General features: G+C 48.1%; 2 protein-coding genes across 6 annotated transcripts in view; one reads left to right on the top strand and one right to left on the bottom strand.

The window, feature by feature from the left end:
- Positions 1–4,015: 4,015 nt before the first annotated feature.
- On the top strand, positions 4,016–11,688 carry Esrp2 (epithelial splicing regulatory protein 2). 3 transcript variants are annotated; one of them, XM_013012839.1, is made up of 15 exons: positions 4,016–4,432; positions 4,513–4,641; positions 6,081–6,194; positions 6,301–6,415; positions 6,728–6,826; positions 7,249–7,303; positions 7,380–7,490; positions 7,565–7,697; positions 7,781–7,823; positions 7,921–8,222; positions 8,307–8,519; positions 8,593–8,791; positions 8,919–9,105; positions 9,359–9,524; positions 9,604–11,688. In XM_013012839.1, the coding sequence occupies exons 1-15, from the start codon at positions 4,232–4,234 to the stop codon at positions 9,691–9,693; spliced, it is 2,157 nt and encodes a 718-aa protein (XP_012868293.1). In that variant the 5' UTR covers positions 4,016–4,231; the 3' UTR covers positions 9,694–11,688. The 3 variants fall into 3 exon arrangements, with proteins under 3 accessions (XP_012868293.1, XP_012868294.1, XP_012868295.1); XM_013012840.1 differs by having other exon boundaries at positions 4,203–4,432; positions 7,383–7,490; XM_013012841.1 differs by lacking the exon at positions 9,604–11,688 and having other exon boundaries at positions 4,207–4,432; positions 8,593–8,673; positions 9,359–9,445.
- Positions 10,585–23,538, bottom strand: part of Nfatc3 (nuclear factor of activated T-cells, cytoplasmic, calcineurin-dependent 3) — a 71,975-nt gene continuing 59,021 nt past the window's right edge. Inside the window, exons 10-11 of one of the 3 annotated variants that reach the window (XM_013012837.1) lie at positions 22,269–22,372; positions 12,826–13,338 (exon numbers count right to left, since the gene is read on the bottom strand). In XM_013012837.1, the coding sequence (XP_012868291.1) occupies positions 22,272–22,372 (101 nt within the window). In that variant the 3' untranslated portion in view covers positions 12,826–13,338; positions 22,269–22,271. Of the gene's footprint in view, positions 13,339–22,268; positions 22,373–23,538 lie in introns of all 3 variants that reach the window. The other 2 variants (XM_013012838.1, XM_013012836.1) reach the window with 2 other exon arrangements.

Genomic DNA, 23,538 nt, shown 5'->3' with positions numbered 1-23,538 from the left:
CTTAACTCAAGGTCTGGGCACTGTCCTTGAGCTTCTTTTGCTTAAGGCTAATACTCTACCACTTGAGCCATGGTGCCACTTCCAGCTTTTTTCTGTGTATGTGGTACTGAGGAATCGAACCCAGGGCTTCATGCATGCTAAGCAAGCACTCTACCACTGAGCCACATTCCCAGTCCAAGGGTGGCATTTTTTTTTTTTTTTGGTAGTAATGGGGCTTGAACTCTGGGCTTGCTCTTGAGCTTTTCAGCTCAAGGCGAGCACTCTACCACTTGAGCCACATGGCCACTTCCAGTTTTCTGGTGATTAATTGGAGATGAGTCTCATGGACTTTCCTGCCTGGGCTGGCTTTGAAGTGTGATCCTCAAATCTCAGCCTCCTGAGTAGTTAGGATTACAGGCATGAGCCACCGGCACCCAGCAAGGGTAGTATTCTTTTAAAAAATGTTATTGTACATATCTATCTATATCTATCTATCTATCTATATATCTTAAGTTACAGGGAAGTTTATTTTGGCAGCTGGTACTAAACAAAGTTTAAGTTGCATATGCTAGTGACGTAACAACATCCTTCAATAAGTGTAAGAGTGACACATTCTTTCTTTTCCTCTGGGGAGGGGCAGGATTTTTTTTTTTCTGTACTTATGGCTTGAACTCAGGGCCTGGGCACTGTCCCTGAGCTTCTTTTGCTCAAGGCTAGCACTCTACCACTTGAGCCACAGAGCCACTTCTGGCTTTTTCTGTTTATGTGGTACTAAGGAATCAAACCCAGGGCATCATGCATGCCAGGCAAGCACTCTACCACTACGCCAGATTCCTAGCACCCAAGGCATTTTTGTTTTAGTTTAACAAGCGTTAGTTTATGGAGCTTCCCTTCTGTTACCCCTCCATACCACTAGCTCTCCAAATTTTTTGGTGAGATGGGATCTGAACTCAGAAACCTCTAGCTTGTTAGGCTGGTGTTCAACTACTTGAGCCATGCCTTCAATTCTCTTTTTATTAATTTATATTTGTTGTAGAAGGCATTTTCATTGTGACAGTTCCCCACAAGTATATCATGGTTCTCTTCTTTGCCTTTCCTTAAAACAATTTCAATAGTTGTTTTTTTGTCAGTCGTGGGGCCTGCACTCTGGGCCTGGGCACTGTCCCTCAGCTCTTCAGCTCAAGGCTAGTGCTCTACCTACCACTTGAGCCACAGTACCACTTTCCAGCTTTTTCTGCTTATGTGGTGCTGAGGAATCGAACCCAGGGCCTCATGCATGCAAGGCAAGTACTCTACCACTGAGCCACCTTCCCAGCCCCCTTCAATAGGTTTTATTATCCCATTTTCATATATGCAAAGAAACTATATTCATCCTCAAACACCTTCTTCAGTTAAATTAGCCCTCCCTCCTCCCCTATGGCCTCATCTGCTTCCAGCCCCGTGGGGTTTTGTTGTTGTTTTGTTTTTTTCAATTAGCTCACACTAGTTATACAGAGGTGAATTTCATTGTTACACTTTTTTTTTTGGTCAGTCATAGGGCCTGAACTCTAGGCCTGGACACTGTCTCTCAGCTCTTTAGCTCAAGGCTAGTGCTCTACCACTAGCCAGAGCACCACTTCCGCTTTTTTCTGCTTATGTGGTGCTGAGGAATCGAACCCAGGGCCTCATACATGCATGGCAAGCACTCTACCACTGAGCCACCTTCCCAGCCCCACACTTTCATTTGTTTACAGAATTTTCCAATCAACCTCATCTCCTCTACCACTTTCAACCCACCTTGCAGAGTTTTTGCCTGTTAGGGGATGTATGTTTTTTCTTTTTTATTCTTTCATGCTGATCCTGGGTTTGAACTCACTGCCCTGGGCACTGTCCCTAAGCTTTTTTGTTTGTTTGTGCAGGCTGTGAGGCTTCAACTCGAGGGCTGAGCATTGTCTCAGTTCTTTTGCTCAAGTCTAGTGCTTTACCTTGTGGAGCTATTTCAGTTTCTGGTGGTTAATTGGAGAAGAATCTCATGGACTTTCCTACCCAGATTGGCTTCAAACCTCTCCTCAGATCACAGCCTTCTGAGTAGCTAGGATTACAGGCATGATCCAGTGCATAGCTCTATTTAATTTTAACATTTTGGAGACAAGGTCTAGCTATGTAGCCCAGGCTGGCCTCAAACTCTAAATTCTCCTTCCTCAGCCTTCTGGAGTAGCTGGAATTACAGGTGTGCAATCACTCCTAGCTATTAGGTTGTTTTTTTTTTTCAATAAGAGTCCAAAGTTAAAACACTGTATGAACCACGAAAGTGAAACCTCTTTGAACAATTAGCACACACACAAACACACAATGCCAGGAATGTCAGTAGAGAGGGAGAAAATGAAGGATGAAGTAACTATGGTCAAAATACTTGATATACATGTGTGAAAATGAACCAATGAAACTTCCCATGCTGCCAACTTGATGGCTCAGGTTCACCTTTCAGAGAAGACCTGCACACGCAGGAGCAACTCTCCAGTCGGAATCCGCTAGGGCTGCCAACAGCGCGGCATCAACTGGAGAGGGAGGATCTCCAAGGGCGAAGGCGACTAGGAACCCGTGAACACCAGACCAGTTGCTCCAGCTTAGCTCCGTGGGGACCCCGGGGCTCCTTCAGGTAGAGGGGAAGAGGAGTTGTTTAGGAGGGCGCGACCTAGAGGAAGGCGGCCTCCTACCTGCCGCCCAAGCCCTCGGGGGCGGGAGGTGGAAGGCCCGTCCTTGGGGTTGCGCCCCGCCCCAAGAACAAATATTTAACATTCCTAGCCTGTCCGAGGGGCGGGGCCAGAGGAAAGTAGCCCTCCCTCCCCGGTGTCTGATTCGCTGCGAGCCGACGGGGCGGGGTCTCGCCGGCAGGCGTCGGGTGGGGCGGGAGGGCTGGCCCAGTTAGGTGAGCGCACTTGCTTTTGATCCAAGGACGTGAGTTAGTCACGTAGAGGCGCTGGACTTCGGCTCCCCTCCTGCTCCTCGTGTCCTGAGTCACTTTCGTCCCAGTGTGTCCATTTGTTACCGGGAGTCACACCCTAACCTCTCTCCCTCTCCTCTCTTCTCCCCGGGGCCATGCTCTTTCCCAGGGATGCGCCTTGGGCTTTCTCCGGTGCACAAGCCCCGCTTTTCCGAACGCACACGGCGCCGCTTTAGCTTCAGATCTCTGCTTCCATCACGATGGAGCCCTTTCTTCCCGCGGTTTCCTAGTGAGTTACGTAAGAGGGAAAGTTTGAGACAGTACAGGACTGCCGGAGACGCTCAGGAAAGAAGTTTGCACAAACCCGAGCGGGCCAATGAAGCTAATTAGGAGTTAGTTAGGCTGTTGGCTCAGGATGAAGGATCCACGGCCGGTAAGCTCCAGGCTACAACCCCGCCGTCCGGGAGAGCGAGGCAAAGCCGCAGGCGCCCCCACGTGGCGCAGGGCCGAGGCTTCCGACCCCGACCGTCTCGGGCGGGGCCTCCTCTCTCCCCGGCATCCAGGCCGGCACACTCCAGCGGAGGGCCGGCACTTCGCGATGACCTCTAGTGACCGCCCATAGCTCTAAAGACGCAGGATCTTTGCTCGATTTTCCTTTCCCAGAAGATCTCTATGCTCCCCCCCCCCTTTCTCCAGGCCTCTAAAGTGACACCTGGTAGCTCTCACGACGCCCCTCCTCTCCCAGTGACTACCACCCCCGTGGGGCTCGACTCCCCTCTCCAGTCCCCCCTCCTCCCCAACCCTCAGGTTGCCTCTCGATGACTTCAACTGGTCTCGGGCGACCCTCCAGGACGGGAGAAGGCCTCTGCTCTTGCACGTGGTTCTGGCGGAGGCCTCGTGGTCCTCGCTGGGGAGAGAGGAGGAGGAAGAAGGGGATCACTCCAGGAGTCGGACAGGAGCAGACCTAGAAGCGGGAGTCCGGATCCAGGGCGACCCAGCTGAAAGTCCAACTTCTCCATTGCAGGGCGGGTTCCGGCCAGGCCCCTAAGTTGTCCGGGCCGCTCCCGGTCACGTGGACGGCGGGGCCGCAGGTAACTCTCCCAGGAGGGCGGGGGCGGGCAGCCGCCCCGCCCCGCCGGACGCCCAGGGCGGGTCTCAGCAGCGCCCACAGCGCCAGCCCAGCCACAGGTGCCGCCCCCAACACACGGGGTCCCGCCCTGGCTCCTCCGCGTCCGCCGCGGGTCGGTGCGTGCGTGCGCCTCGTCGGTCCGCGCGCGCGCGCGAGTGTGTGTGTGCGTGTGTGGCCGAGCGCCCCCTTCCTCCGCGGCCATGACTCCCCCGCCGCCGCCTCCGCCCCCGCCCCCGGGCCCAGACCCCGCGGTTGATCCGGCCGCAGACCCCTATTCCGGGCCCGGATCTCTCGTCGTGCTGTTCGGGGCCACGGCCGGTGCGCTGGGGCCAGACCTGGGCTCCGACGAAACCGACTTAATTCTCCTAGTTTGGCAAGTGGTGGAGCTGAGGAGCCGCCAGGTAGGGTGGACCGAAGGCGGGGGAAGAGGTGGGGAAGCCGCGGGGCCCGGCGGCTGATGGGTGTCCCCCGCAACTCGCAGGTGGGGACGCTGCACAAGTCGCTGGTTCGCGCCGAGGCGACTGCCCTGAGCCCGCAGTGCCGCGAGGCGAGCGGGCTGAGTGCGGACAGCCTGGCGCAGGCCGAGTCCCTGGACAAGGTGCTGCAGCAGGTGAGCGCCGGGCCCGGCGTGGGTTGACCACAAAGGCCGGGCTGCGGGGGGTCGTTTCACCGCGGGAGGCGGCTGGAGGCGAGGCGAGGCCTGGCGCGCCACCTCCCACCGGCCGGGGCGGTGGGACAGGGTCCGATCTGAAACTTTTGATTCTTGCCTAGGTCTTGCCCGCCCCTTCCCAGGCACGCTGAAGGGGTGGGGATGGCGGCCTGAGAAAGCGAGGCCCAACGGCCGTCTGGAAATGTGCCATGGGTGAGGGGTGGAGGGTGAAGGATCGAGGATTGAGGGGTTCAGGCTGGGCCGCCCTGCGCCTCGGTCCTGCCCGCCCGCCTGGGAATCTCTGGGGCGGGGGCGTCGGGCGGTGTTTGCCTCCCGGGCAGACGCCGCCAGGTGTAAGCTGCTCGTCTAGGCCTGTCTCTGCCGGCTGGCCGGTGTGGGTGCTGTCCGTACCCTGCCTGGGGGCTAACTTCCTCTTGACTGTTCAAGATTGGGGTGCTTCCAACCCTGGCCAAAGTGGAAGGCAGTTCCCATTGCTGTTTATTCTAGTCTTCACTGCTGCCTTTACCCGGTGACTGATTCTGGCTTAGTGAGTGTACCTTGCTTTACACGCACAAAGTCTTTCCTCTTTCAAATCTGGTGGTTCTTCATGAAGAAATACAAAAATGCTGGCTGAGTCTAGCCTATACCTGGGGAGGATCCTGGAGAAAAGCTGGGTGGGTGCATTGTTCTGTCAACCTCAAGTTGTGAGGTGTCATAGAATTGGCAGAGGTAGGAGAGGGGGTGGAGATTTGTTAGTCTGTGCTTAGTGCTTATACCGGTTTTCCAGCTGGGTTGGAGCGTGGGGAGGGGGTGCTACCCCCTCTAAAAGCAAACAGTTCAGTGCCAAGCCGGTCGATAGGGTGTGGGTCAAAGCTCATGCTGCTTCTGGTGTCCAAGTGTGGAGTTGTGTCCTTGGAGTTTCGCTGCCCCTGGGTTGGTCGGACCTGGAGGCGGGGCTGCTGTTGACCATGAGCCTCCTGTCCCTTAGGCAGGCCTGGGCCTCCCCCACCTGTCTGAGGGCGGTGCCTGATCTGGGACTGGTTTAACCTGCTTTACCCCGCCTCTTCCCACCTGCTTCTCCCACTCCACCAGGTGTTTGCTCTGGCCCCACTCCAAACTCCTGGAGTGTGTGTGATGGGGGCTTGGGTTATGTGTGAGTGCCCTCATTCGGCCTAGAGAAGGTGACAGTGGACTGGGACAGGGATTGGAGTGTGGGGGGGTGGTCTAAGGAAATTATGCCACAGAGCCAGGCCCACTAGATGCGGCCTCCGCCCCAAGCAGGGTAGGGCTGAACATCTGGAGGAACCAGCTTTGCAGCCTGAATCCTCCCTCCTCCTACCCCCCCCCCCATTACTGCCTGTCTAGCTGTGAGTCTGAGTCTCCTTCCTCCCTGTCCCCAGTTCTCACAGCTGGTGAGCGGGGATGTGGCCCAGCTGGGCGGGGGCCCCTGCGCGCTCTGCACCGATGGGCAGCAGCTGTTGCGACAAGTCCTGCACCCTGAGGCTTCCAGGAAGGTATGCCACCGAAGGCACAATGGTAGTTGGGTTCCCAAGATTCCTACCGTGGGGGTGCCCAGTATACCCCAGTTCCCTCATTCATCCCCACTCCATGTGCCCCCAGAACCTGGTGCTCCCCGATATCTTCTTCTCCTTCTACGACCTCCGCAGAGAGTTCCATATGCAGCACCCAAGCACCTGCTCGGCCAGGGACCTCACAGTGGCCACCATGGCACAGGGTATCTAGCTCAGGTGGACGGGTGGCTTTGGGCTGTATCTGAGCATGCGCATGCTGCTAGATGGGTTATATGGACACAAAGCAAATGTGCATTATCTGCTGAGTCCTTGACTGTATCTATGCTGGATTGCATTTGGAATGTGGGTGTATTTCTGTACTTGGGCTGGGGGCCTGTAAAGCGCATGTTGGGATTCTTCATGTGTGTAAAGAGGAGACCTGGGCCTGGGTTGAACATGGTTAGTAGTTATGCCAACTACCCTCAGGTGGGGCCTCTGAAGCTAGGATTTCTTTATTGCCACTTTTCTGCCCATAGACTTGGGACTAGAGACAGATGCTACAGAGGACGACTTTGGGGTCTGGGAAGTGAAGACAATGGTAGCTGTCATCCTCCACCTGCTTGAAGGGCCCAATGGTATGATTCCCTCACTTGGCCTCTCACCCGCTGTCAGGCCTATTCTGTCTTCAAGTTCCCCTTGCCATGCTGGGCGCCGGTGGTTCACAGCTATCATCCTAGCTCCTAGCCTGTCATCAGGAGGCTGAGATCTGAGGATCGAGGTTCAAAGCCAGCCCGGGCAGGAAAGTCCATGAGACTAGCTCCATTTAACCACCAGAAAAACTGGAAGTGGAGCTATGGCTCAAAGTAGTAGAGTGCTAGCCTTGAGCAGAAAAGCTCCCAGGCCCTTTGCCCGCTCTCGTGGCCTTCTCTAAGCCAGCACAAGGTAGACATCCCATTATCACCTCATTCCCCTCACCTGTCCTCTTTTTGCAGCTTGGTGGGGAGAACCCCTCTCCCCTCCACCAGACCCTGCTGACCCCCATGCCATCTCCTCTCAGGTCATTTGTTCTTGAAACCCGAGGTGGTAAAGCAGAAATATGAGACAGGGCCCTGGTGAGTATGGGAGCAGGGGTGCGGGTGACAGCAGTCGGACAGCTCTGACCCTATCTATGCCCTCCCTCCCCCATAGCAGCAAAGCAGACGTGGTGGACAGTGAGACTGTGGTACGGGCCCGTGGGTTGCCCTGGCAGTCATCAGACCAGGATGTGGCTCGCTTCTTCCAAGGGCTCAACATTGCCAGGTGGGTGTGACAGGAGAAGAGGGCCACCAGGACAGACCTAACCCAGGAAGCACTAACAGCGCTTGGCTCCACAGGGGTGGTGTAGCACTCTGCCTCAATGCCCAGGGCCGCAGAAACGGTGAGGCCCTCATTCGCTTTGTGGACAGTGAACAGCGCGACCTGGCGCTGCAGAGACACAAACATCACATGGGCATCCGCTATATTGAGGTGGGGAGTTTTTCCCCCGGAGCGGAGCAGGGCAAAGCAGAGTCAGGCCTGAGACCCATGGGCTTTTCCCTCTATGCTCACAGGTATATAAAGCCACCGGAGAGGAGTTTGTAAAGATTGCAGGAGGTGAGTGTGCCTTTGCTTCTTGACCTCTATCCTATTCCTACCACCTTTTGCCTCTGCTCTCACATGTGCCTGTGTTCAACTCCCATTCCCTGCGCAGGCACATCACTAGAGGTGGCTCGTTTCCTGTCACGGGAAGACCAAGTGATCCTGCGGCTGCGGGGACTGCCCTTCTCAGCTGGGCCGACTGATGTGCTAGACTTCCTGGGGCCCCAGTGCCCAGTAACTGGAGGCACCGAGGGGCTGCTCTTCGTGCGCCACCCTGATGGTAGGCCAACTGGTGACGCCTTTGCTCTTTTTGCTTGTGAGGAGCTGGCACAGGCTGCACTGCGTAAGCATAAGGGCATGCTGGGTAAGCGATACATCGAACTCTTCCGGAGCACTGCAGCTGAGGTGCAGCAGGTATGTAGCGCCCATGGCTCCTCATCCTCCCCCACAACACACCCCGCCTCCTTGGGGTGAAAAGCCCATTGCCTTTCTCACTAGGTCCTAAACCGCTATGCATCCAGCCCACTCCTTCCCACACTTACTGCTCCGCTGCTGCCCATCCCCTTTCCACTGGCAGTTGGCGCTGGAAGGGACTGTGTACGCCTTCGAGGCCTACCCTACGCAGCCACCATCGAAGATATATTGAGCTTTCTGGGGGATGCAGCAGCTGATATACGGCCTCATGGTGTGCACATGGTACTCAACCAACAGGTGAGGCTGCTACTGGGAGGGGAACACACATGCTCTTGGACACAACAGATTGCTTACAAGATAGTGTGCACAGGGCCGGCCAAGTGGCGACGCCTTCATCCAGATGATGTCAGCAGAGCGTGCCCTAGCTGCTGCTCAGCGTTGCCACAAGAAGGTGATGAAGGAACGCTATGTGGAGGTTGTCCCCTGCTCCACTGAGGAAATGAGCCGCGTGCTGATGGGGGGCACCTTGGGCCGCAGTGGCATGTCCCCTCCACCCTGCAAACTGCCCTGTGAGTGCTCTAGGGGCTGGCAAAGGCACACAGGGGCCAGGTGTTCTCAGCTGCCTCTTCCCACAGTGGGGGCTCCCTCTAGGGCAGTCCTCAGCTCCCTGCAGATGCACCTTCTACTTACCTCTAGGCCTCTCGCCACCCACCTACGCCGCCTTCCAGGCCACCCCAGCCCTCATTCCCACTGAGACGGCAGCTCTGTATTCCTCTTCGGCACTGCTCCCAGGTGCCAGGGTGCCTGCTGCCCCCACTCCTGTTGCCTACTACCCAGGACCAGCCACTCAACTCTACATGAACTATACAGCCTACTACCCCAGGTACCCTGCTGCCAGAACCCCGCAGATATTCCCATCTGTGGAAGGTACTGATTCATTTCTGGGCCAGATAATGTAAAGTCTTAGACTTTATTCTGAGATAGCAAGGAAGTATATAGGTGGCTGATGGTGTTACCTATAAAACCAACTGGAGGCAGGGATTTCAGGGTGGAGGAACTAAGCACGAGACAGAAGCAAGGGAGGAGAGAGACAGGTCTTGATCTAGACCACTACTAAACTGTCCCTCCCACCCTAGCCCTCCAGTGTCCCCTACAACTGTGGGCTACCTTGCCACGTCCCCTGCTGCTCTGGCCTCTACTCCCACATCAGTGTTGTCTCAGCCAGGAGCCCTGGTCCGTATGCAGGGCGTCCCATACACAGCTGGTATGAAGGATCTGCTCAGTGTCTTCCAGGCCTACCAGGTGAGGTTATGTGGCTAGAGGGCTTGAAGGCCTGGATGAGCCTGGAATAGCATGTCCTAAATCTGTGTCCCTTCCACAGCTGGCCCCTGATGACTACGCCACTCTGATGCCTGTTGGTGATCCACCTCGCACTGTTTTACAAACCCCCAAGGAGTGGGTGTGTTTGTAGGAGGAAGCCAGTAAATAGAGTTAGCTGATCTCCACAGCTAATATGCTCTCCTGGGCGTCCTCAGCCAGATGGCTTCCATCTAGCTTGTCAAAGCTCTCAGATGGCATCCTGAGAAGCTCAAGCCCAGATCCATCTTCCATATATTTCTCTACCTATTCATCCAAGATGATGGCTGAGGGTAAAATGGGACTGTCCTGTTTCCAGTGGTATGCCGAGGCCTCCTGACAGGCCTGTGCCCGCACATACTGTGCGACTAATTGGTACGCTACAGGCTTGTGCTTTTTAAAATCTAAGCCCTCGTAACCTTCATATAAGACTAATGGGAGGGCCAAAGGTCCGTTTGAGCCTCCTGAGTAGAGATCTCAATGCTCTCTTACTCCACCTCCCCTCCTGTGAGGGCAGTGAAGATGAGAGGGGCAGTCCTTGCCCTCAGGATACTTGGATGCTAGGAACCACCATGTGCCAGGGGTGGTGGCCCCCATCTAGGAATGCTAGCCCCACTCCAGCTACACACAAGGAACGTAGAGGGCAAAATCCCAACCTATTCTGGACTGCGCTGCACTGTCTTCAGAGAACACTAGGGGGCAGGAGCCCCTTTCCAGACAAAAAAATCAGGCATGGATTTTAAAAGGGACTGTCTGACAACTTTTTTGCAACACCTTTGGAAGGTCAGTTGTCCAGTGCCAAGCAAACATGATGGCCTGTCCTTTGCACCCACTAACAAGTGCAGTACTGAAGCCTCAAGGAACTTGGAACCGTGTCCTCTCTGTAAAATGAACAAAAGTTCCTGACCCAATGGACTTTAAAAGCTGCAGCGCCCTAAGCTTTGGCCTGAGAGTGAAAGGCTCCACACCAACCTCAAGCAGAGAAAAACTCAGACTGCAAGAGGACTGTCAATCTGTCACCATTTATTATTTCAGCACTAAAACTGAGGAGGAGCCTGAACTAGTGGCTCCTCTTCCCTTTATATTTGTGGTAAGGAGCACTGCACTCCTATAAAAGGTTTTAAAATACAAAATGTACAAGAAAACACAATCCCAAGTGCTGTAAACGTAACTGAGAACCAGTTTCTTTACTAAACATCCATTTTATAAAACGCAAAGTTTCAGTTTACACCCATCTTGAGTCATAAAGGTAAGCCAACCATCTTTTTTGAATATAACGAATAGCCTCACAAAGCCAGGCCCAGCAGAGAGCTGTTGACAGTGACTAGCCTGGGGGTTGGAGGGTGTGGGCGGTACCCTGGGAAGCAGCACCACAAGTGAACCCAAGGCATCTCTTCCTTACAAAGCTGGTTTCATCCATGTTTCTCTTATATATCAAGTAAGCAGAATGGCTGCTTGTTCTATTCCTTAGCCCAAGATTTAGCACAGGTTTGAGAGGGCTGTGTGCCCACTCACTCAATGCTGCTACTAGAAATCAATTTGCATAGTCCAATGGATGTGTGCTTTATAACCATTAAGTTGCACAAAAAATTCAAAGTCTTTATCTACAAAGCCAAAAAATATTCTTACACAAAAGCTTTTACAAAGCGGATATAAAACTGCTTACATAGTAGACAAAGCTCTACTTTAACTTTTGTTTTAAATAGGAAAGCATTTCTAGTGCTACAGGCATCAAGGTATTTAAAAGGCATCAAAATTTGGTGCATAGCAACGCTGGATCACAGAGGCTTTTATTCTTGAGGGGAGCAAAGCAGCCCCCAAAGGATGAGACAAGTACTCTAGAGCCCCAGGAAAAGAGGGTAGAAACAAGTCTGGTCATGTTTCTGGAACTTTAACTCGGAGGCTAACCCTCTATCCTTCAAAGAAAGCTGTGGGATTCCAACCACAGGCCCTGAAGCATTATCTTATATCCATACCAACACAAACTTACTTTCAAAGAAAAATTAAAACACCTAGCTCCAAGAGAGTCCGGAGTAATGTATTGAAGGATAGATTGTTCTCTAGATTGTTTTAGGGAAGAAATCCAAATCATGACAAAACAACAAAAAAATCCAAACTTCCTTAGCCTGGGTCAACAGCTTTTACCCTGCTGACTGCAGGTGGAGGGCAAAGACCAGCCCTTGGCTCAGGCCCTATGTGACCATAATAGAGCCCTGGCACTAAGGGTCTGTAATTGCTTGGAGTAACAGTGTCATGTCTGAAGCCGGCCCAAGTACTCTGTCTTATGTGTAGGCACTCAAAAATTTTTCTTCCTGAATAAATGAAAGTACATTATTTCATCTGAAAACATACTGTAAAGTTCAGGGACTTAAAAATAGGCCCAGGAACAGGTAATAAATCCCTTTAAGAGGGAGAAGATAAGGGCAGGGTAGGTGCCCAACTTGTGTACCTCCTTTGGTTGATAGCAGGTTGGAGTTTCTGCAGGATGCTGCCTGGGCTACAGTCTCACCAGCAGCAGGACCAGGGCATCTTTGGTGTAGAAGGTGAGGTCCATGACACCACCTCATTTTTGGATGTGCCTCCAGCCTTGTAAAGAAAAGGCTGCTTTCTAGGTCACAGACAGGGAAGGGTGGGCCAGAATCATTTCAGGCTGTAAACAGAATGGAGGATAAGCCTTTCCATCTGGAGTCTTGCATTTTCTCGGCTCATCTTAATGCACAGCTCATTTACACTTAGCTCCTGACACAGCTGGCCTGTCTTCTATAGAATAATTAGAACTACAAAGCTGCTTGAACCATCAAACATTACAGCGCAACCAAAGGCAGAAGCTCCCACTTAAGAGAAGGTTCTGGGGTCAGAAGACATAAATAGGAAGAGCATGCCAAAGTCTGTTTAGGGTGGCAGAAAATTAAAGCTACCAAGCTAAAACTCCACCTTTCAAATTCACTTTACAATTAGCCATCTTATCTATACAAGGTCCTAAAAGCATAAAAATTTTAGTAACATGGAGAGACTGCAGAAAGGTTACCCAGAAAGTTATGTAAAGGCTATGCTCTGGAATGTCTTTATATCCCAACACTTCAATGATGGAATGGTCTCTTCTCATTTTATCTAATAAGTTTACTTTTTTATAAAGAGTATGAGCTACATTTGGCTTTATTTCCTATGAATCTATGAAAGGCTTCAGGACACATGCTGAGTTTCTGAGGCATTAAGTGTGGGTTTAAGATACTTTTTCTCCTTTTGCTTGCCTCTAGAAGATTATCAAAACTTCCTATTTTTAAAAATATCAAAACTAAAGGGCCTCCAAATGACCAGAAAGCAGTATAAATCACTAATTCTAGCTACTCAACCAGGTCACCTGCAAAAGCAGCATCTCTAAAATGAAGAGCTTGCTGCATCCACACTCAAAGCACCTGTCATATAAAAGTATTCTATTTAAATATAAAAAAATGCAAAACTCATTTTTCCATCACTCAGCCTATGCTGCTCCTGTTCTTCTGTGAACAGATGCTTTCTCCATAAATGGCTGAGTTTAATTCCTGGTACAGGTCCTGAAGGCCAAAGAGTTAGAAACCCAAGGTCTGAGAGAGAAGTATTGAGAAGCTGATCTGGCATAAGGATGCAGGTTTGCACTGTTAGAGCCCATCAGATCTTCCTAAATCCAGGGACTCAGAACCTTGGAGAGGAGCTTCTGTGTTCACCCTTGAGCCGTGGGAAACAGAAATCTGGGACATGTCTCTCCCAATTATCTCGTTCACTGAAAAAGAAGAAAAGAAGAGTGATTAATGATATACCATATGATGCTTCACCTAGAACTCTCGCCAGCCATTGCCTTTCCCGTGGCTTTCAGTATTTGAAATCTGTTCCAGAGCTGAGTGGCATTAAAGTGAGAAACATCATTCCCAGCCAGATGCCAGTGGCTCATGCCTATAGGAGGCTGAGATGTGATGACTGCGGTTTGAAGCCAGCCCAGGCAGGAATGTTCCTGAGGCTCTTACCTCCAATTAAGCACCACAAAAGCTAAAAGTGCAGCCATGGCTCAAGTGGTAGAGCTATCCTTGAGCAAAAAAGTTCAAGGATAGCACCTAAGCCTTGAGTTCAAGCCCCAGTACACACCCATAAAGTAATATCATTCCCCAAGTGGCTCCAGACTCCTCCGTCTGTATCTCTGTTTAGTTTGAGTTGGGAAGGAAATGGCTGGCAGGTCAGGAGAGAGAGAGAGTGTGTTGGTAAAAGGGTTTGAGTTTAGGACTTTATGCTTTCATGCTCAAGTTTGGAAATCTTCATTTGAGTCATACCTCCAACTCCAGCATTTGCTAGAAAGGGCTTTTCTCCCTGGGCTGTCTTTAAACCTCAATCTTCTAGGTCTTGCCTCCTGTGTAGACTTACAGGCATGAGCTACAATGACTGGCATCAGGAAATTTTATCTTCACTCCAAAGGCTCATGCTTCCACTTAGCAGCATATAAAGCGAATAAAAATACTCGAGCAAACCACAGAGGAGATATACATACACATGTGTGTGTGCGTGTGTATTTATTTTTTTGGCCTGTTTGGGACTTGAAGTCAGGGCCTGGGTGCTGTCCCTGAGCTTCTTTTAGCTCAAAGCTAGCACTCTACCACTTGAGCCACAGCACCACTACTGGATTTTTCTGAGTAGTTACTTGCAGGTAAGAGTCTCAGGGACTTTTCTGCCACAGCTGGCTTTGAACAGCAATCCTCAGATCTTCTCCTGAGTAGCTAAGATTACAAGTGTGAACCACGAACACCTGGCTTTTTTTTTTTTTTATCACATTTAATACTATTATCCTGTCCCTTTATCATGCTGTGACACTAGTATAGTTTGCAGTTCTTTCTGACTGTAGGTTCTTCAACTAAAGATTCTACACTAGCCATGCCCTCATGTTTATAATCCTAGCTATATCTGGGAGGCTGTGATCAGGAGAAGTGGAATTCCAGTCTAGCCCCATCAAAATAAAGGTTCATGAGACCTCATCTTAACAAAAAGAGCTGTATATGGTGGCATCTCAGCTATAAAAGGAAGATAGGATCATGGTCCTCAGATCTCAACCTCCTGAGTAGCTAGGGTTGATTACAGGTGTGAGCCACTGGTGCCCAGCTTCACAGTGAGATTCTTATCCCCTATTAACTACCAAAAAAGGCAGAAGTTAAGCTGTGGCTCAAGTGGTATAGTGCCAGCCTTGAACAAAAAAGCCAAGCAAGAGTGTGGACCCTGGTATTAGCTTATAGTTGGATTAATATCCACGCTTTTTTGGTTTTGTCTACCCTGCCTGGCTTCAAATAGGGATCCTCAGATCTTACAGATCTTAGCCTCCTGAGAGGCTAAGATTACAGTTGTGAGCCACCAGAACCTGGCTAACATCAATTTATAAGTGAATAAATGGGTCCTAACTTTAAGATAATCACTTGGAAGTTATAGTACAGTAAAAGCTCATTAGGTGGGGTTAAGAAGGGAACTATAGAATATCATTAAAGAATAATGCCTGACATCTTTGTGTGTGAGTGTGTATGCACTTGTGCACGTGTGTTTTACTAGGGTATGAACTCAAGGCCTGGGCATTATCCTTTAGCTTTTCTGCTAATTTCAAACCAGGATCTTTAGACCAATGAGCCACTGGTGCCCAGAAAGCATCTAATTTTGGTAGTGTATATTTTAAGCAAGACTTAGAACAGTGATAGAAACCTAGAGAGAGAACTAAACAAGCATTCAGCTCACACTCAAGTCATTCTTTGCTTTCACTTATGCTTCTAAGGGAATTAACTTCAGAAATGCCCTAGGTTGCCATGCAACACACCTTTTCCAATTCTGTACTACAGCGTACCTACTAAGCAAAAGGCCTTGAGTTCAATCTTTATTATTGCCCTTCTCTGAAAAACATCTCTGGCAAACCTATCTGTGAGGCAATGCATATGCAGGTTATTAGCGATCTTGATAAAAGGACTGCCTGAACTGGGTGGGTCCTGGGATAGCTTCAAACCACCTCAGTCTCCTGAGTAGCTAGGATTACAGGCATGAGCTACCAGAGCTCAGCTTACCTGAATTGTTCTTTCTGGCAGTATTGGGGATTGAACTCAGTGCCTCTTGCCTACTTATATGCCCCAACTCCTGTAATTTTTATTTTATTTTGACTACATATGATGAATTTACTGAGTTATTAAATTACAGTTCACTATGTATGAGGTGGCTTTATTTTTCTACCCACTTAAGATAAAAGCTAAAAAGTTGTTTATGTCTCTAATGTATAATTCTATCATGTCTTCTTTTTTTTTTTTTGGTTGGTTGTGGGGCTTGAACTCTGGGCTTGGGCGTTGTCCCTGCGCTCTTCAGCTTAAGGCCAGTGCTCTACCACTTGAGCCACAGCGCCACTTCTGGTTTTCTAGTGGTTTATTGGACATAAGAGTCTCACGGACTTTTCTTCCCAAGCTGACTTTGAACTGTGATCCTCAGATCTCAGCCTCCTGAGTAGCTAGGATTACAGGCGTGAGCCACTGGCGCCTGGCTAACTCTATCATTTCTTCACCTGGCTAACTCTATCGTTTCTTCCTGTCACAAAAATAAAGTGAACTAAAAACTAAAATGATAGTCAACAGCCCTAAATGCCAACGTTACAGGTTATGTAGGTCACAGCATCTGGCCCACTTTTAGCAACCACTACCCTAAACTTCTACCCCAACACCTGGATTTGCCTGTGCTACCACAACAACAGTAGAACGAGAGCTATCAGTTGTATCTGCTGTTATAAAAACAAACAAAACAGCTATTTTATCTGAGAAATGTTCACATTAGCAGTGTAATGGAATGCCTTTCTACAAACAAGAATTGAGTGTTTGAGTAGCTACAGGCATCTCCTTTACAGCTATTTCCCATGCTTAAAAGATTCATAGTTTAAGCTAAGTGCCAATGGCTCACATCTGTAATCCTAGTTACTTGGGAGGCTGAGATCTGAGCCAGCCTGGGGAAGGAAAATCCATGAGACTATCTCCAATTAAACACCAAAAAGCCATAAATGAAGCTGTAGTTTAAATGGTAGACAGCCTTGAGAGAAAAAGCTAAGTGATAATGCTCAAGGCCTGAGTTCAAGCCCCAGTATTGGTAACCCTACTCCCCCAAAACAAAAAGTTGGTGCTGCCAAGTATGGCATAGTATGAAAGGGGCAGGGTAACTCAGGGCATTTTCCTGCGGTACTTTGCCACATACATAAAAACCCAAAGGCCTTTTTTTGTAGTGGTGGTGGTGAGGGAATCCAAAAGGGTATTTCTAACCAGAATCTTTACAGAAGATTTTGGATTCTACTAGACTCCATTTATATATTCTTCTGAACCTACACTCAGCAATTTCACTTGAAGAAACAAGATAACTGAAAGCAAAGGAATAGTAAATATTTCAGTGGTCGAGAAATCGAGTGGATTTCTCTCTGGGGGATAATAAGTCTAGTAATACTAGATGGCCTGAAATTCACTATGCAGTTAAAGAATATTTTGAGTTGTCTAGCTTATGATTCATTATCCTATAACAGTTTTGCTGAAGTTTTTAAGCTATTCAATAAGTTCTAAGAGGGCTGGGAAAGTGGTTTCAGTGGTAGAGTGCTTGACACCAAAACTAAATACATGAAATATTGAAATTACCCAATTACAGCAAGAATAGGTAATTTGTATTTATCAAAATCTGAATAGTTTGTCTTTTCAAGCTAAAGATAGAAATAAGTTCTAAAAAAATTTAGAGGTTATCTGTGGTAATGTGTCTCAATTCATTCTTCTCTAGTAAGGTTTTTCTAGTCACGGGCTACCAAGATGCTGCCTACATTTCTTAGCTTCCCATTTGTAAGTTAGGTATGGTATGGCCACTGAACTCTGGGCTTGGGCGTTATCCCTCAGCTCTTCAGCTCAAGGCTAGCACTCTACCACTTGAGCCACAGCGCCATTCCGCTTTTTTTCTTTGTGCTTATGTGGTGCTGAGGAATCGAACCCAGGGCCTCATGCATGCAAGGCAAGCGCTCTACCACTGAGCCACTTTCCCAGCCCTTAAGACTCAATCTTACAAGTGGTGACAGCCAAACATCTATAAAACTCTCAGATGATTTAGAACTAAAGGATTTAAAATAATGTCTTCATATTACAGGCAAGAAAATTAGATGCAGAAAGACACATGGGTAAACTGCCTTAGTTGTATCATAGCCAAACAAAACAAAAGCTTATCCCTTCCAAAGTTCATCAGAGTACTCTCTTCTCATATGTGAAGCAACAGTTGGTCACTAGTGATCTTGTTACAAAAAAAGAATCATTTCTGTGTTGTAAATGGAAGGTGAGAGCATAGAAACAGCATTATAAATAACTCCTTTACCCAAGTGGTGGTGGCTCATCCCTGTAATCCTAGCTATTCAGAAATATAAGGTCTAAAGGTCGTAGTTCAAAGCTCCAGCCCAGGCAAACAAATCTGACTCTTATCTCAAATTAACAAGCACATGAGCTGTGGTTCATATGGTATAGCACCAGCCTTGAACACTGACCTTGAATTCTGACCACTGCGACAATGTTCAAACCCCAATATTGGCACATGCACGCATGCATGCACACACACACACATATTAAAGTTATAAAAAAATTACATAAAGAGGAACATGTGAGCTCTAGGGTCTTTTTGGTTTTCAGGGTTGTCTTTTTTTTCTTTTAGCCAGTCCTGGGGTTTGAACTCAGGGCCTGGACACTGTCCATATACCTCTCTGTGTTCAAGGCTAGTGTTCTACCACTTGAGTCACAGCACCATTTCCAGCTTTTTCTGAGTAGTTTACTGGAGACTTTCCTGCTCAGGCTGGCTTTGAACTTCGATGCTGAGATCACAGCCTCCTGAGTAGCTAGGATTACAGGCATCAGTCACAGGTGCCCAGCCTAGGTGGCTTTTTTTTAGGGGTCCAGTCGTGGGGCCTGAACCCTGGGCCTGGGCGCTGTCCCTCAGCTCTTCAGCTCAAGGCTAGCGCTCTACCACTTGAGCCACAGCGCCACTTCGGCTTTTTTCTTTTTTGCTTATGTGGTGCTAAGGAATCAAACCCAGGGCCTCATGCATGCAAGGCAAGCACTCTACCACTGAGCTACCTTCCCAGCCCCTGGGTGGCTTTTTTGACATAAGGACTGATGAGAAGAATCCAGGAATTGAGGTTGGATAGACTTAGACCAATAAAAGATATGGAGTAAAAGTCTTTTTTTGGGGGGGGGTCCAGTCATGGGGCCTGAACTCTGGGCCTGGGCGCTATCCCTCAGCTCTTCAGCTCAAGGCTAGTGCTCTACCACTTGAGCCATAGGGCCACTTCCAGCTTTTTGCTTATGTGGTGCTGAGGAATTGAACCCAGGGCCTCAGGCTTGCAAGGCAAGCGCTCTACCACTGAGCCACCTTCCCAGCCCAGTAAAAGTCTTGAAAAGTATTCAGAACATAGGTGGAGGAATGAGTTAGATGTATTTATGCCTCTGGAGCCCAGGTTGAACCCCTGGAGTTTCTAGATTTAGGCATTATCAGTGAACTAGGTTATTTAGATAGAGATTCTTCTGGCATTTCTGAAATGCTTCTGAGGGGCTAGGAATGTAGCTCAGTGCTAGAACACTTGCCTAGCATGCATGAGGCTCTCTCGGTTCTATCCCCAGGATGAGATGGCAGTAGTAGGGAAAATTTCTGCGTTCCACATTTTTTTTTTTGTCGGTCATGGGGCTTGAACTCTCAGCCTGGGCGCTGTCCCTCAGCTCTTCAGCTCAAGGCTAGTGCTCTACTACTTGAGCCACCGTGCAACTTCTGGTTTTCTGGTGGTTAATTGGAGATACGAGTCTCATGGACTTTCCTGCCTGGTCTGGCTTCAAACTGTGATCCTCAGATCTCAGCCTCCTGAGCAGCTAGGTGTGAGTGAGTTCACATTTTTACACAAACTGAAAAAGTACTTATTTTTTCTTATTTCAACTATTGCTGATTCAAAAGGGTACATGTCAATACTTGAATATTCTTTCAAGTATCTTCACACTGTTTACTCAGCTGGAGGTTTAATGTTTATAGAATATTTTGTTACAGGCTGGGAATGTGGCTTTGGTGGGAGAGTGCTTGCCTAGCATGCATGAAACCCTGGGTTCGATTCCTCAGTACCACACAAACAGCAAAAGTCAGAAGTGGTGCTACGGCTCAAGTGGTAGCTAGCCTTGAGCAAAAGAAGCTCAGGGACAGTACCCAAGCCCCAGAGTTCAAGCACCAGGACTGGCAAAAAAGAAGAAAAAAGAAAGAAAAAACTTTGTTACAAACTTAGGATTTGTATAGCATTATCCATCAGACATTTCTTTGAAGAAATAAAAAATTTTTGTTATTGCTAGTGGGGCTTGAACTCAGGGCCTGAGCACCATCCCTGAGCTTTCTCACTCAAGGCTACCACTCTACCAATTTGAGCCACAGCTTCACTTCTGGGTTTCTGGTGTTTAACTGCAGATAGGAAGTCTCACTGACTTTCCTGCCTGGGCCAATTTTGAACTGTAATACTCAGATCTCAGCCACATAAATAGGATTACAAGTGTGAGCCACTGGTGCCGGGCCCTGAGCTCTTTTGTTCATGGCTAACAATACCAAATGAGCTACATCTCCACTTCCAGCTTTTTGGGTAGTTAACTGTAGATAAGATTCTCACAGACTTTACTCCCTAGACTTGGTCTTGAACCATGATCCTTAGATTCTATCAGGATGGCTACAAACTCAAAATTCTTCCTTCTTTTTGCCTCCTAAGTACATAAAAGAGTCTCCTTCCTCCCCCAACTAAGGTTTTAAATTCAGGATCCTCACTGCCCACTCACAGCTGATACTACCACTTGAACCATGCCTTCAGCCTAGCTTTCTAGTGGTTATTCTGGAAATGGACTTTCTCAGACTTTTCTCACCAGACTAGCTTCAAATTGTGATCTTCTAGGTCTCGGCCTCCTTAGTAACTAGCATTACAGGTTTAAGTGCCACCAGCACCCAGTTTAGGCACCACTTTTACTGGCAGTATTAGGGTTTAAATTCATAACCTTGCATTTGCTAAGTAGGCACCCATTTAATGCCAAGCCACATCTCTAGATAGCCACTTTTATTCCTATCATGGTTAGTCAAGAATGACACCAGCATAGGCCTAGATTCTGAGAAAATCCAGGGTTTTGATGTGCAATAGCTAATTAGGAGGCTCAAAAATCTTAAAGATTTTGTAGTGGAAATGCTTTCTAAGGTCTCTTCCAAATTCATACTCATTTTAAAATAAAATTAGGGGGCTGGGAAGTTGGCTCAGTGGTAGAGCGCTTGCCTTGAGCTGAAGAGCTGAGGGACAGTGCCCAGACCCAGAGTTCAGGCCCCACGACCGGACCCAAAAAAATAAATAAATAAAATAAAATTAGGGCTGGGAAGGTAGCTCAGTGGGAGAGTGCTTGCCTTGCATGTATGGGTCCTGATTCAATCCCTCAGCACCACATAAGCAGAAAAAGCCAGAAGTGGCACGGTGGCTCAAGTGGTAGAGTGCTAGCCTTGAGCTGAAGAGCTGAGGGACAGCACCCAGGCCCAGAGTTCAGGCCCAACGACTGACAAAAATAAAGTAAAATAAAATTAAAAGAAAATTTGAGAAATTACAATCTTTATAATTTCTATTATAACCTTTTTTCTGGTGATACTGGGAATTGAATGTAGGGCCTTACATCTGCTAGAAAAATATTCTGACCACTAAGGTATATTGCTGACTTAAATTTTTTATTATTTTGGGCTGGGAATGTGGCTTAATGGTAGAGAGCATGCCTAGCATGCATGAAGCCCTAGGTTCATTTCCTCAGTGCCACATAGACAGAAAAAGCCAGAGGTGCCACTGTGGTTCAAGGGGTTGAGTGCTAACCTTGAACAAAAGAAGCTCAGGACAGTGCCCAGGCTCTGAGTTCAAGCCCCAGGACTGGGGAAAAAAATACTGTTTTGATAAATGTTTTCACTAAGTTGTCTAGGCTGACCTCAAACTTGTGATCCTACTGTCTCAGTTTCTTGAGTAGTTGGGACTACAGGTATGCACCACAATACAGGTACATACTTTAAGGGCTACAAATCTTGAAGGAAGGCACTAACATGACCATGAGGGAAGATTGTGTTCCTGGTAGGCTGTTGAGGTCTACAGGCCTGAAGCCTGTGTTCTTCCCTCACTGATACTGGGCTCTACTACTATGGCTTAATTTCAAGTGGAGCCCTAGAAGAATTACCAGGATTGCAAATCTGGGTATATGCTCAGGCCAAGAATGAACAGTCTGATTGCCTATCAAAATGAGCTTCTATTCCATAGTGCTTCACACCTAAAATTAAGGAATACTTGACCAGAAATGGCAGGCCTGCACATCTGATCAGCAACTAAATGTAGGTAACATCCAAGTAATACAATTAATATATATGGGACCTCTCTCTATTCTGGTTTAATAAACATTTGGTTTTCACTCAAACCCACACTAAAATGTTAAGTATGAATATGAGAAGCTAAGTGTGGTTAGACTGAAAAAGCAGAATCTTCTAATGTTATCTTTGGATAACAAGTGGATCTACCAAGAAAGTGCCTATGCACACCCCCTCCTCTGTAGCACATGCAAATCCAGCCACTGCATGCAAGTACCAGACTAGGGCACAAAACAATGACATAGTTCAATCAACACTCACCCTCTAGATTCTCCAGAAAGGAGCTGGACATGAGAGCTCACTGTGGTTAGGCCATTTCTCTGCTGAACCTGATGGCTGGTGTTCCAAGTCAGACATAAATTGGTCTGTGTCAAAGAAGACAACATCACTACTGAATGGAACAAACCAGAGGGTGAACTTAATCTATTACAGTGCCCGGCCTGTTTATTTTTCTTTCTGTAATCAAGAATAATTTAATTCTCCTTTAATTGTCAATTATTTGTCATAAAATGAGTCCCCACATTTTACTGGTGTTCAGATAGTTCAAGTTTTCAATTAAATAGGCAAAATTACCCAGGTGCTGGTGGCTCATACTTATAATCCTTGCTACTCAGAAGGCTGAGATCTAAGGATTAGGATTAGGATTTGAAGCTATTCCAGGCAAATGAATCTAAGAGACTCTTATTGCCAATTAACCAGCAAAGAGCCAGAAGTGATGTGGCTCAAATGATAAGACAGCTAGTGATGAATGAAAAAGCTGAATGACAACATGAGGCCCTGAGTTCAAGCCCCAGTACCAGTGACACAGAGAGGGAGGGTGAAAAGAGGGAGGGAGAGAGTGATAAATTAAAAATGCATAATACATACATACACACATAATGCAGGTAATACATTGAGTTAAATTATGGTTTTTTAGTGGTTTTAAGGGGTAAATTCTATTTTAAATTAGTTTTTATTACACTAGATCAGTCATTTACAAAATCTCTTCCTATGGTTTATAAAATAATATTTTTAGCCTGTTGTACAATTCAAACAAAACTTAACTTTTGAAGAATAGTCTCTGTAAACACTAACACATTCCTCTTTTTTTGGGGTCGGTTAGGGGGCCTGAACTCTGGGCCTAGGCACTGTCCTTCAGCTCTTCAGCTCAAGGCTAGCGCTCTACCACTTGAGCCACAATGCCACTTCTGGCTTTTTTTTCTGCTTATATGGTGCTGAAGAATGAACCCAAGGCCTCATGCATGCAAGGCAAGCACTCTACCACTGAGCTACCCTCCCAGCCCCAACACCTTCCTCTTAAAAAAAGAAGGAAAACCAAAAAGATCCAATCTGTATAATATGTACTCTCACTAAAGGGGTAAAAACAAAAACAAACCCAGAAATCCTTTACTGTATACAGATTTTTTTCTGCTTCAACTTTGGTATTAATTTTTTTTTTTTTTTGGGTCCGGTCGTGGGGCCTGAACTCTGGGCCTGGGCGCTGTCCCTCAGCTCTTCAGCTCAAGGTGAGCGCTCTACCACTTGAGACACA

Source organism: Dipodomys ordii, unplaced genomic scaffold (assembly GCF_000151885.1).
Source record: "Dipodomys ordii isolate 6190 unplaced genomic scaffold, Dord_2.0 Scaffold18, whole genome shotgun sequence".
In the NCBI taxonomy this organism is placed as follows: Eukaryota; Metazoa; Chordata; class Mammalia; order Rodentia; family Heteromyidae; genus Dipodomys; species Dipodomys ordii.
This window is presented reverse-complemented; position numbering and strand designations above follow the sequence as displayed.

What these genes read in the sequence shown, in the direction of transcription:
- Esrp2 (XM_013012839.1), top strand. Translation starts at nt 4,232, where the DNA reads ATGACTCCCCCGCCGCCGCCTCCGCCCCCGCCCCCGGGCCCAGACCCC. An exon ending in CAAGGGCTCAACATTGCCAG is followed by an intron (nt 7,491 to 7,564) that starts GTGGGTGTGACA and finishes TTGGCTCCACAG; the next exon opens with GGGTGGTGTAGCACTCTGCC. An exon ending in GTGTCTTCCAGGCCTACCAG is followed by an intron (nt 9,525 to 9,603) that starts GTGAGGTTATGT and finishes TCCCTTCCACAG; the next exon opens with CTGGCCCCTGATGACTACGC.